Source organism: Brugia malayi (genome assembly GCF_000002995.4).
Source record: "Brugia malayi strain FR3 genome assembly, contig: Bm_v4_Chr2_contig_001, whole genome shotgun sequence".
Lineage (NCBI taxonomy): Eukaryota > Metazoa > Nematoda > Chromadorea > Rhabditida > Onchocercidae > Brugia > Brugia malayi.
This window is the reverse complement of record NW_025062476.1, coordinates 2,943,173-2,956,383: the sequence shown is the minus strand read 5'-3', so window position 1 is coordinate 2,956,383 and position 13,211 is coordinate 2,943,173. Positions and strand designations below refer to the sequence as shown.

The 13,211-nt window shown below is 23.1% G+C and overlaps 1 protein-coding gene across 1 annotated transcript; it reads right to left on the bottom strand.

Annotated features, from left to right (window-relative positions):
* Positions 1-4,142: 4,142 nt before the first annotated feature.
* On the bottom strand, positions 4,143-10,547 carry Bm5149 (Ammonium transporter 3, putative; the record flags this gene model as incomplete). Its single annotated transcript, XM_043078245.1, has 12 exons — positions 4,143-4,433; positions 4,872-5,092; positions 5,214-5,371; positions 5,522-5,652; positions 5,838-5,960; positions 6,151-6,344; positions 6,751-6,884; positions 7,326-7,531; positions 8,010-8,158; positions 8,458-8,549; positions 9,971-10,157; positions 10,538-10,547. 12 exons carry the CDS (start codon positions 10,545-10,547, stop codon positions 4,143-4,145), a joined length of 1,896 nt encoding a protein of 631 aa, XP_042934179.1.
* Between the last annotated feature and the right edge of the window lie 2,664 nt (positions 10,548-13,211).

The following is a 13,211-nucleotide window of genomic DNA, read 5'->3' as shown; positions in this document are numbered from 1 at the left end:
AGCAGTATTATTGGTTTTAGCCTAATATTTCATTCCATTTCACATCCTAATAGCTTCTCTTATCACTCTTTTGCATCATATCTCCATTTATCCATCGAAATATTCCAAATTAAACTCTGATGCTTACTAGTCAAAAATTTAAATCATAAATCAAACATACATTCCATTCCTCAACCATTCATCTTTTCTTTTTCTCTTCATTTTTAAACTAATTCTCTTTTATTACTTTACTTGTAACTTTCATTCTAAACAAATATTTATAAAAATCCTTCGTTAGAGCATCTTTCTTTCCGTTTTTCCGTTTTTCCGTTTTTTTTTTTAAGTTTATGTTCTAGTAAATTTTGTAGTTTTTTCATTCATTTGTGAAAAAAAAAAATTAAATACTCAAATTATTATTCAAATTTAGATAAGTGATTATCACTTAGGATAGAAAGATGAAAGGAGAAAATGTCAAACTATTAATCAGCTCGCATTTTTTACTTTGAAATTTAATTAAAGCAATGTTTTTCAAGTTAGTTTATTTATGAGTCATATGTCCTTGAAAAGCTATGATTGATGATTTTTGCTTCTGTTGGTATTTCTCGGGATGAATATCTGTTTACATACATTTTTCAATCCATCAAAATTTCAATTGTTCCTACCAAAAACTCCTTTGTTACAACATTTTTTTTTTTCTTCGAGAATAGTCGAGAAGAATTAGAATAGTGTTTTGGAAGTATCGAAATAATTTTATTGTGGAATTTAATCATATTAAAGTTAGATCAATTTATTATTAAGTTAAACTTAAGTCTAATTTGTTTATGAAAAAAGAAAATGTGACAAAATTTAGCTTTTCAACTTTTTTACCAATAATATTTTGTATTTTTTTTTTTTTTTAAATTTAAGTTTGTTGGGTAAAATTAAGTTTCATATCAGAAGATTTAAAAATTTTATAGCTAAATATTGCTATTATTTAATCGCTTCCTTATAATCTTATAAAAATTTCAAACGATTACACATAATATATCATTTCCAAAATTTTCTAATTTGGAATTTTCTAATCTAATTTCTAATTTGGCTAATTTTTGAAAATTATTGCACTAAAAATGATAAGAGTTTAAAAAATATTTGTTGTTGATTAACTCTAAAATTTCAAATTGTGTCATTTTAAAATTGTCATCGATTGCAATCTTTTTTTGATGGAAGTTTTTAGGACATTTTCCGGCAGTAAATTCGAGAAATTCATGAAAGATTGAAAAGGAATGAAAGGTGATTAATACTTTATTTGGGAAATTGATAAAGAGGCAAATTATAAGTTAATGCATTTTGGGAAAAAGTGCTTGCAAATTATCAAATTTTAATTCCAAAATTTTAAAAGTTTTCCGATTTACTCAAATTCTTATCTACTTTTTACTTTCGTATTACTTATTAAATCAATTTCACATTTAACAGTGAAAGTTTTTAAATAAACAAAAAGAATTTATCAACAATTACAAATTTGCTACTTCACTTAAATAAACATATTATTAATCGAAAACCAAATTTTGGTAATTAATCAATAGAGAATAAAGTTTTTTTTTTTTGATTTTATTTTACGAGTAAACAAATTAATTTAATTTAATCTTTTGTGTTTTTTTTTTTTTTTTTTTGGGAAAATCTAAAAAATTTTTGATAAGATCGATTGAAGAAAATGAAATGATGAAAAATAATGCATTATTTATTTAAGTAAACAATTTTAACTTAACACTAGCAGCTGTTAATTTAAAAATTAGATCAATAGAAAGTAATAACAGGAAGTTATTAATAACAGATAAGTTGCATTTTCCCTTTTTTTTTTTTTTGTTTTTATTGAACATTTAACAATAAGATTGATAGCATCGGATATTAGCTAAGGTTATTGGTGCAAAATTATTAATTTCAAAATAAAAGTTTAATAAAATACATTAAAATATTATAACAAAAAGTTGACAGTAAATGAATTTCTCATTAATAATACAACGAATAGAAAACTATGAAATAATATAAAAAGAAAAAAATTTTACATTCAAAATTTGAGTTAATTAATTGATTAAAAGAGATAAAATATGTTGAAGAATGAAAAAATTTTATTTTTGTCTTTGATAATAATAGCGTTGTTAAAAGTAAAATGATGTTTTTGTTCATAGCTACAAACTTATCGTTGCTAAGGAAGCATTTATAGACATTTCAAATATTGATAACATTTTAAGAAAAATCTAAATATATGCTAAATGTTATTGTTAGTATTGATCAGATTACTGATAATTTGAAATCAAAAAAAAAAAAAAAATATTCCACTGATTAGTAATTTAAATTTGCTGTTAGAGGAACAGATGTGAATCAAAAGTGATAAAAAAAAAATTAAATAATGTAAACATTTCTTTTGTACATTTCATTTTATATTTTCCTTTATATAATGATTGCTATTTGTTTTTTTTTTTTTTGAAAATGTTTCTGTTAAAATTAATTTTGTTTTTTATTCATTTGCTTATTTTATTTAATATTTGTTTATTTATCTCTTTTTGTTGCTATCGTTGTTGAATCATTTGTTTTTTCTTTGTTTGTTTAATTTGAGACTTACTATTTTTGAATTTGTGCGCATTTCATGAAAAAGCAATAAAATTTCCAAAAGTGATCTTTGTGTATGGGAAAAGAAAAAAGTGAAATAAAATTGAAATTTTTTTTGCCGGAAGTGCTTATGGAATTCATATGATCTCATTTGAAATAGAACCATTAAAAAATGATAAATGAAATTTAAAAATTCTCAAAAAAAGACATTGTCAGAATACTTTATTATTTCAGTTTTATTTTCATTTGCGAAATATTTCAAATGACTGTTTAAATTTAAAATGGCAGTTTTAAGATTTCCAGAATTCTATTAGCAGATGACAAATTTTAAAATAAAACAATTGATTCCTAAATTGGTTGAATCTGACTCGCTGCGTTTTCTATTTTTAACTCTCAAAATTTTCTAAAATTCTCGATTTTGAATGGAGATAATTTGAAATACAATTCCTTCCTTACTTGATAAATTCAGTTAAAAAAAGTTTTTTAAAAAGTAATCCGAGTTTTTTTTTTTTTTTTATTTCTTATCAGCGAATTTAAATGATAACCTAAAATTGTACATAAAGTGATGGATACGAAATACATTTCAAACTGAATATAAATTTTCTTTTTTTTTTAAAAAAATGATTGTCTTCTTACAAAAATACTTTTCTTGAAGCATTCTCGATAAAGTAATCATAGCTGAGTAAAATTTCTAGCAAAGTGATAAAGCGTTTAAATTAAGTATGCTTATAATCTCAGAATGAAGATTGAATAAAATTTAACAGTTAAATGGTAGGTCAAAGAGTTATCTTCAAAAATTAACTTACATAATTTCAACTTACTAACTTACATAATCTTTAAAAATTAATTTACTCGATTAATTTTTTTTTTTCAAATTTCAAAGTGTAAAATATTTAAAGAAATAAAAATTTGGAATAGAAACGTTTAACAAAATATTTTATTTAAAATTTATGTAAAATACTAGTAATTTTATTACTGTAATGATAAAACACACATTAAAAAAAAAATGCTGAAAATGGCTTTATTGTTGCAAAATAACTTTATTGATTCAAAAATAATTCATGATAAATGAATTTAAAAAAAAAAAAAATGAATTTCAAAATAATAATTTTCAGAAAATCAATCCTAAAATTTCGGCAATACCAACAAAACAATTTTGCATCGGATTATAATTCATTTTTTAACAAATACAGTTTTCATAACAAATTCCGATTTCTGACTATAACAAATGATTGGTATTGCTGGCACGATCAATTTGACAATGGCACAGATGTAACTTTGTTTTCTTTTTTTTTTTTTTTTTGTGAAATTTTTAAAATTTTAAAAGGAATGTAGCTGAAATAAAGTTTACTAATTTTTGAAATTAATCAGAAAAAATGTATATTGGATCATTTTATTACTTACTTATCATAGCTAACCTTAAAGTAAAGCGCTTTTTGATAAATTTAAAGAAAAATTGTAAAATCTACGTTATTTTGAGTTGAATCCCATTGCTACTATCCTATTTTTTTTTCTTCCAAAACTAACATTTCTTTCTCGAATATAAAATTTTCAATATTTCAAAAAAAAAAAAAAAACTAAACAGCATCCGAAATTAATGGTAAAATTTTATTCCTACACGATGTGGCAGAAGTAACAATTCTGGTTGCACTCCCTGAATCTATATTTGGTGTCACATATTGGAGTACCCTTCTTTCGGACACAATATTATGATCTAATGATCTACCAGCTTCTTGTGCTGATCCACTACTTACATCAAGTCGTAATTGATCTGGATTCAATGACTTTAACGTACCACTGATATTATTGCTAAACCTATCCAACATTGGAACAAAATTTGACTGTGTTCTTTTACTGCAATTTGGATTCTGAAAAGTAAACATTTTTTAGAAAATGCTAATAAGAATAGATTAATTTAATTTATTCTCAACTTTTCAAAGAAATTTTAACTTCATAATTCATTGAATTTTTCACTTTTCACTATTTCTCATTACAGCAAAAGAAAAAAAAATTTTTTTTTTTTTTTGACTAAAAAAGCATAATTAAAATTAACAATTAAAATATAAATTTAACGCTTTCATCTTTTTTCCAATCAATAATTTATGTTTCTTATTTGTTTCAGTATAAAACTTTTTGCTAAAATTGAGAAATAAATTCGAAAAATCTTTCATTTTATACTGTCCAAAAGATTATGAGAAATATTTCTTTCATTTCTTTTATCTATTAATTATAAATTTTTTTTTTAAAAAAAAAAAAAAAAAGAAAGTGCAATTCGATGTAAAAGTCATTAACTATTTAAAGTTTACTTTTTCATCTTCCTCCTCCATCCGTCGTTTTGAAGTAAATGCTGCTATTTCATTGATTTTTACACATTTAACATTATCTTCTTTTTTCCTAAACGGTGGCATAGAACGTCGATTAGTTTCTTTCGAAAAGTTTGATGAAAGTGATATTGCTGGCGTAGTAGACGTTTTTGTACGTGAAGGTGAGTTGCGTGAACGAATATGATGACTTAGTGAAAAGAATGCTAAAAATTAGAAATAAATCAATGAAAAGTTGTAATAAATATCAGTGAATAAAATGCCACCAATTACTTATAAAATATCATATGCAAATTTTAATGAATCAATTTAAGATATTAAACTTACCACCGTTAGAAAGTTTATTTTTACGTTGTCTCATCAGCATAGTACCACTATCCGATTCTTGTCGATATCCAAGTGCAGCATTTTGTTGACGTAATGCTCGATTAGTACGTGTTTGAATTTTCCATTTTGTTATTGCTTTTGTAACAGTCGCAAAAGTTCTGTACAGAAACAACGACAAATTCAAAATTTTATTCTAATTAATAAAATGATTTAATTTTTTTTCCTTTTTTTTTTTTTTTTTTTGTATATTTTAGTATGATATGTCAAGATAAAAAGATTTAATAATTAAATATAATATTTGTACAAACTTTGATGATAAAGGCTTTTCAAGATGATATCGAGCAATATTTGTACCAGCTAAACCATGTTCTACGACATCAGCGCCAATCTGCTCCTCGTAATCTGTAACCCGTATTCCAAGAGGACTTTTACCCAAAATCTGCAAAAAAAAAAAAAAAAAAAAGAAAGAAATGATTGATTAATTTGGGATTAATGTTACTGCATGGAAAATATAATAATTGGAAATATTACGATAGCAATAATATTTTCATTGAATTAAAACAAAGAAACAATAAGAAAAAAAAAAAAAGTAAGGAAATGAAAGAAAAATTGAAATTAAATTACAATTAGGGCAAGAAGTCCGGCGATAGCGCTATAAACGAGAATAGTTATTGTGCAAAGCATTTGTATTGCAAGCAATTTAAAACTTCCCGAATATATCAAACCATAATGTCCACTTGTTACTGCCTAAATTTCAGGTAATAATTTTAATAATAATTGATAAATATACAAAACATTAAGCATTATTACTTATTATCAAACTATCATTGCCTCTTTTATATTATTGAATTATTGATTAGCTTTGAAAATTTAAACAAATTTTTTTTTTTTTTTTTTGAAAAATAAATAAAACGTTGTCTGATGAAATTATACATACCAGCACTTGATCGTCTTCAGCAAAAATACCAACTGCGCACATACCCCATATGGATGATGTAAGATGAATTGGTATAATGCCAACCGGATCGTCAATTTTCAAAAATTCCAGAGCCGGTATTACTGAGATAGAAATGGTTGAACTAATTGCACCGATCAGCAATGCATGCCAGGGTCGTGCAACGGCGCAAATTGCTATATGAAATGAACTGTTTCAAAAATTGAGCTTCCTGTTATTTTTGTAGGAAACATTGGAAAATTTTAATTTGAAATTGATAAATTGTTTTAATATATCTTTTGAAAAAAATTTTTCATTAGAATTGTAAGGAATTTGAAATAAATTTGATCGAAGAAATCAAAAAATTTTCTAATATTTTTGATATTTTTTCTTTAAATAGATTAATAAACTTCAATTTTTCCTTTAGTAAGATATTATTGTTAACCAAATATTATTTTAAACTATAAATAATTTTAGCTAAACGAATAATTGCAATTAAAAATTAATTAAAACACTTTGAATTCAAAAAAAAAAAAACAGTTTTGATAGAATATTTAAATGTAATGCAAAATCAGTAAAAAAAAAAAAAAAAAAAAAATTAACCTGTAATTGCAACTACTGAAGAGAGTAAACCAAAAATTAAATAATTAACTTGTAATTTTCTTGTTTTAGCAAAACTGAATGTAATTGATGTGACACCACCTCCAATTGAACTCATTATTGTTGCCACCGATGCCCTAAAATATTTCTTTCCTCCTTTTTTTTTTTTTTTTCTTTAATTCAAATTGTTCAAATTTCTTTCCTTTTTTTTTCTCTCTCCTTCTCTCTCTCTCTCTCTCCCTCGGTTCCCTATAAAAAAATGTTTAATATTTCTCAAAACTAAATTCCAATGTTTAAATTGAGGAAATGATAAATGCTTTAAAGTAAATTGCTTCTTAGCTCAAAAATGCAAAAATGCTTTCAACACTTTTCATGTTTTTTTTTTTCAATAATTTTACATCTTTCCAGATGATATGATGAATTTATAGAAAAATATTGCATCATTTCCGGATTTGAAGTTTAATCGTTCATGCTGTAGTCATTAGTTCAACTTTTTCTAATATCCGTTTTTTTTTTTTTTTTTTTGAGATAACTGATATTTAACTCTTGATAAATGAAATATCAGATATGAATGTAACCTAGCTGCAAGTCGCCAACGACCATTTGTGACACCCCAAGCTGATCCAGAATTAATTCCGAACCAACCCCACCAAAGCATAAAAGTTCCAAGAAGCGCATTTGTTGGTGAGCTCATTTGATGCACCGAATTTTCATTGAATCGATTTCGTCGTGGTTTCAAATAAATGGTAGCTACTAACCCAATGATACCACCAACCATATGAATCTAAAATTTAATTAAAATTTGACAATATTTTCTCGTCTTAATAATACATTCTGTACAAAGGAAAGTTGATTAAAAATATGATGCGCTATTGACAGAGTTAATGCGCTATTGACTGAGTTAATGTGGTAATATTTGACAATTTTTTCTTGTTAATTCTTTTTACTTTCATATTCTCAATTGTACTTTTCATCAGTTATCCATTGATACTTTCTTTTTTTGCTTCATTTGTAAATATTTTAAAAATTGTGCAAAAGTATATGAAAGTAATTACTACGATATTTACATAAAATTAGTATGTTCTGCACTATACGCAATTGTTCTCACATTAAATTCATATATTTTTGATAATATTTTCAATTGTTGTTTTTTATTTAATAACAATAATAATTAATAATAACAATGATAATGATAATAATAATAATAGTAATAATAATAATAATAATAATAATAGTAATAATAATAATAACAAATGAATTACACATGAGCAGCCAGCAAAGTCAACGACGCCTAATTTGAAAAACACTCCTTGACTGTCCCATACCCAATGAGAAGGTAATGCTTGTATTAGAATTACAATACAACCCAATAAAATATATGATCTGAGTTTGGCACGTTCAGCTACAGCACCTGAAAATTTAAAATTATAATTTTGAAATAAAATCAAAATTTCATCGAAAAATTATTAATTATTAAAGATAAAAGTTTAATAAAACGAAAGATTTTCATTCATTGAATTTAGAAATAAAAAAGAAAACAAAAAATTTGCTCAAAAAAAAAAAGAAGAAAAACTTGTTTTTAGATCTAAATTCTTATTTAAATTAAGCAATTACTAATTTTAATATCACTAAATTTATAGAATTTTTTTTTTCTGTGTTTTTTCTTTTTTTGGGGACAGAATTTGATAAAAAAAAATATATCAACCGTACCAGAAACAATTGTTGATGAGGTTGTTGCAAAACTAAGCTGAAATAGAAAATTTGCATAAGCCCAGCCTTCATCACGTGGGGAATCAAAGTCCCTGGAATTGATAAATTTATATTAAGGATTTCACTTATCAGATAAAAAGTAGTGGAATGATAAGAAGATAGTTTAATGAAAATTTTAAACTTATAACTTATGAATTCTTGAAGCTTTTTGAAATTCTGAAAATTGAAAATTCTGCTGAGCCATTTTCTTCACCTTTTCTTAATAATGAAATAGTTTATAATCAATAACACAGCGTTAACTTTTAAAATTATTTCTTAGAAATTATATTTTAAATTAGAAATTTTTCATATTCTAAAATGCAATGTCTTTTTCATTTCGTCAATTTCACTTTTTTCCTTTCCAATATTTCAATTTTTCATATATCAAATACCGATACATCTTTTTTTTTTATTATCATAAGAATGTGCTGCACAATCTATTCAAATGATTAAAACATATCATTAATTCCTTTCAAAAATAACAATGAGGCATTTTTAATTGCATCAAATATTGATCACATTTGAGGACTTATTTGAAGAAAAAAAAATTTTCTATTTTTAAATTTCAAAATTTTCATTTTAATCAGTAATTCCTTCCAACCTTTTATTTTTGCAATAGGATTTATTATCAAATGATAAGTAGAATGATATGATATGATAAGGTGCGCTATTTATTGTAAGATATGTTATAGGAATAGATAAAATAGAATGAAAACATTAAATGATCACAGATCAAATTTGAAATGATTATTATTGCAAAAAAATTCAAAAATTTATAATACATAAAAATATTTTCATAAGTCTATCAGTTAATTTAAAAACAAAAAAAAAACTTTGCTCCAATGTTTCAAATTGTTTCATTCTCGAATGAGTAAATAATCGCCTGATTGGTTTCATTCTCAGATAAGTAAGTAATTGTCAATGATTACATTCTGTGATAAGTAGGGAATTATCAATTGCTTTCATTCTCGAATAAATAAGTAATCGCTAATTGGTTCCAAAAATGAAACAATACATCTACGTCGATGATTTTTCTTTTTTCGTCTTTTTTTTTCTTTGCTTTTTTAATTTGATTATTATTTTTTTTTTTTAAATATTATAAACTGAACGAAAGTTATTGATTGAAAAAGTAAAACAATTGAAAAATAGTAAAACATTTTGATAGTGAAAAGAAAATAGAAAGTTTTGTTACAACGATAAGTAGTGATAAAAAAGCAGTGATAAAAAAAAGAAGGAACTAAAGATAATTTCGATCTGATCTTCGCTTCAGACATTTTAACATTTTACTAAAGAGCAAATGATTAAATACACAAATAATTATTATAAATGATATGAATTTGTTTTAATAAATTGAATTCTCAATAAATTTTATTTTCAAAAATTTTTATAATTTATAATATAATTTTGTTACAATATACAAAGAGTTTAATTCTCTATTATAAAATTTGAAATTTATTTTGAAAATGAAACTAACCTTTGAGGATTATAAAAAAATTTGCCCCATCCTGTGATGGCATTACTGTATGGTCCGTTACCAAAGCTCAGTCCATAACCAAATGCCCAATAAGCTAAGCCACCAAAGACGACGTCAACAACATTTTTCACCATAATGTTTACTTCATCTTTTGCTGCCACACTACCACTTTCTAATAATCCAAAACCTAAAATAAGAAAAAAAAAATTACTTATTAATAAATTTAAAAAAAATTTTTAACTTTCATAAATTTTATTTTTAACTGGAATTTTTAGCAAGAAATTATAGTTTTAATCTTCAAAATTATTTCTCCCACTTCTTATTTTCTCATTATTTCTATTGTTCATTTAATATTTACAATATAATAGTGTAAGCCAAAGAAGTTAAAAATATTTTAGGAATGAATTTTTTTTTTTGCCACAAATAAAAATATTAAAATAATATTCACACACTTTTATCACATTATAATTTATTAAAAATTAATTTAAATCTATGAAAATTTTATAAAATTTAACAATTTAAAAAAAAAAAAAAATTAATAATTTAAATATGAGAACATTTACCTACCAGAATGCATAGTAAAAATGATGAAACTACTGGTAGTAATCCATACCGCATCATCTTGATATAATTTTTCAACTTCCACACTATATGGTAGTTTAGCATGTAATGAATAATGCTTCGTTTCTAAAATAAAAATTGTAAAAGTTTTAAAATATTATTAATTCTTTAAAAAAAAAAAAAAAATGAAATAGAAAAGAAAAAGAAGAGAAGGAGAGAGAGAGAGGAAGAAACTAAAAATTGAAACAGTAATTAATAGAAAAATTAAAAATTGAAGTAATAATCAAAAGAAAAAAGTTCGTAAAAAGTTGAAAATGAAATTAATAACTAATAAAAATTAAATTAATAAATAATTTTGTAACGTTGGATGCATTTTTTCTATCATAAATTTTGTATCAAATTATTAAGGTATTTCGAATTTCGAATACGTCTTTACAATGTCAAAGATAATTCTTTCATGTGTTTATAAATAAAATTTATTACATCAAAAATTTCGAAAATATATTTATACAATACCATTTCATTTGAAAAACGATAAATTTATAAAATTTAACTAACTCAGTCAATAAATGACCAAATTAAATTAGCATTTAGAATTTGACAAATTTAGTTTTTATCATAAAATCATCCAATGGAATTAAATATTTGATCAATTTTTTTTTTGGGAGGAAATAAAAACTCTCATTCTGTTTTTTTTTGATTGCATTAAAAAGAAAAATAAATTCAAACTTATTTGCATTTGATTTGATTTTCAAAAAAGTTTTCGTAAATTGAAATATTCTAATTTAATAATTTTTTAGCTCTTTTTTTTTTACATTCAATTTCTGTTTCTTATTTTTTTTTTTTTTTTTTTTTTTTTTAAAGGAAAATTCAACTATTCAATTTTGTATTAAAGTATTATGCATGAAAGGTTTTTCTTTCTTTTTAGCTTGAAAAAGTGAAAATACTTTCTTCTTCAATACATTTGCAATTTGTTATGTTTATTCTCAGAAAATATCAAATTTGACGCATGCAAGTAAGTTTATGATTGAAGATTTCTCGAGAGGACAAACAATTATAAGAAGATTTCTCGAGAGTACAAACAATTAGATATAAATTATTTAACTAAATTCATTATCAGTCCATACTAATTATCTGCAAAAAGATTATGCTATTCATGTGTAATTGAAATGCTAAAATTTGTTACTTTTTTTAGCTTTACTTGATTTGATTAAAGTTATTTTTTTGTGATAAAAATTAAATATTTTGATTTTTGCTGCAGCCGAATTGATATTTCTGCAAAAAATTTTAATAAATTTTTTCTTTTCATTTTAATAAATTACTTAATAAAACAATTTTTTTTTTTAATTTTAACAAATTACTTAATTAAAGCATAATTGTTTTTTGAATGTAATTAATGGAATGAAAATTAAAGACTGATTTTAATTGGAGCAATTTTATAACTTTTGAATTTAACAATATTTATTATTAAATTATATAACTTTTCATTATCCTCAAACATTCGTTTGTATCTTTGAATTTGAATAAATTTATTTATATATAAGCTAAGAAAGAACTGCAAGATTTATTGATTTGAAATTAAAAGATTTCAATTAATACAAATACATCTCTTTAAGTTTTTATTTTTTAACTTTTTAATTTTTCATTGAGCTTTTAACATCTGCGAAGGAAGTCATTCTTGAAGTTTTGCTTTCTTTACTGTGAAATTAATAAATTAGTAAATAAACCAACAAATTTAACACATATTTAATATACATTGATATAAATAAGCGATCTTACGTAGATTTAGTTCATTTCTTTTTTTTTTTTTTAATTTAAAAAATTATTATTTTACTTTAAAATTCAAATTCTTGAAATCATAATTCACTAATTTGAATAATAAATTTGTCTATGGTCAAATAATAAACATTGAAACGAAGTTCGCTTCATGAAAATTCAATTTAAATTACAATTTTAATGTAAGTTAAATGAAATAAAGTCGGCTATAATACTTTTTAAAACTTAGTGAAAAGCTACGAAGAGTAAATGTCGAACTTTTTGCATCATTGAATCATCGTTTTTCCGCCGTGGAAGATAATTAGCGAAGTCTAATACGAAAAAACTTTATAGAGTAGAAGAAATTTCAAGATAATATATAAAATTGATTTCAAAAATAGCTGATTCCTTAGTTTTTTTTTTTTTTTTTTTCCTTTTTTCTTCCTTCTACTTCTTTTGCAATGAAAAGTAAATATATGTTTCTATGCAATAAAATTATATAAATTTAAAATTTTTGTTAAACAATTTTCTTTGATAAAATTTTTTAAATTTTCAAATGCAAATTAAAAAGTATGCAAATATTTTTAAAATTTCAAATGCAAATTACTTTCATGCAATTTGATCAGTTGAAATATCTAATTTTAACGATTGATAAATGAATAACAGTAGTAATTCGGCAAACTATTCCAAACAGATTATTAAAATTTCATATTTCAAACGAAATGATTGATGTTTTCTTTTTTTTTAATATCAGCTGAAAATTTTGCTAATTTCAAATATTCAAATAATTATTGAGTGAATAAATTTGAGCAGAAGTTGAAAATAAATAGGAGAAAATTGTAAATTGGCAAAAATGAAATTTTAAACAAATATTTTTTTTTTGTAAACTTTTTTCTTTTCGAACATTAGAAATTTATTAATCTTA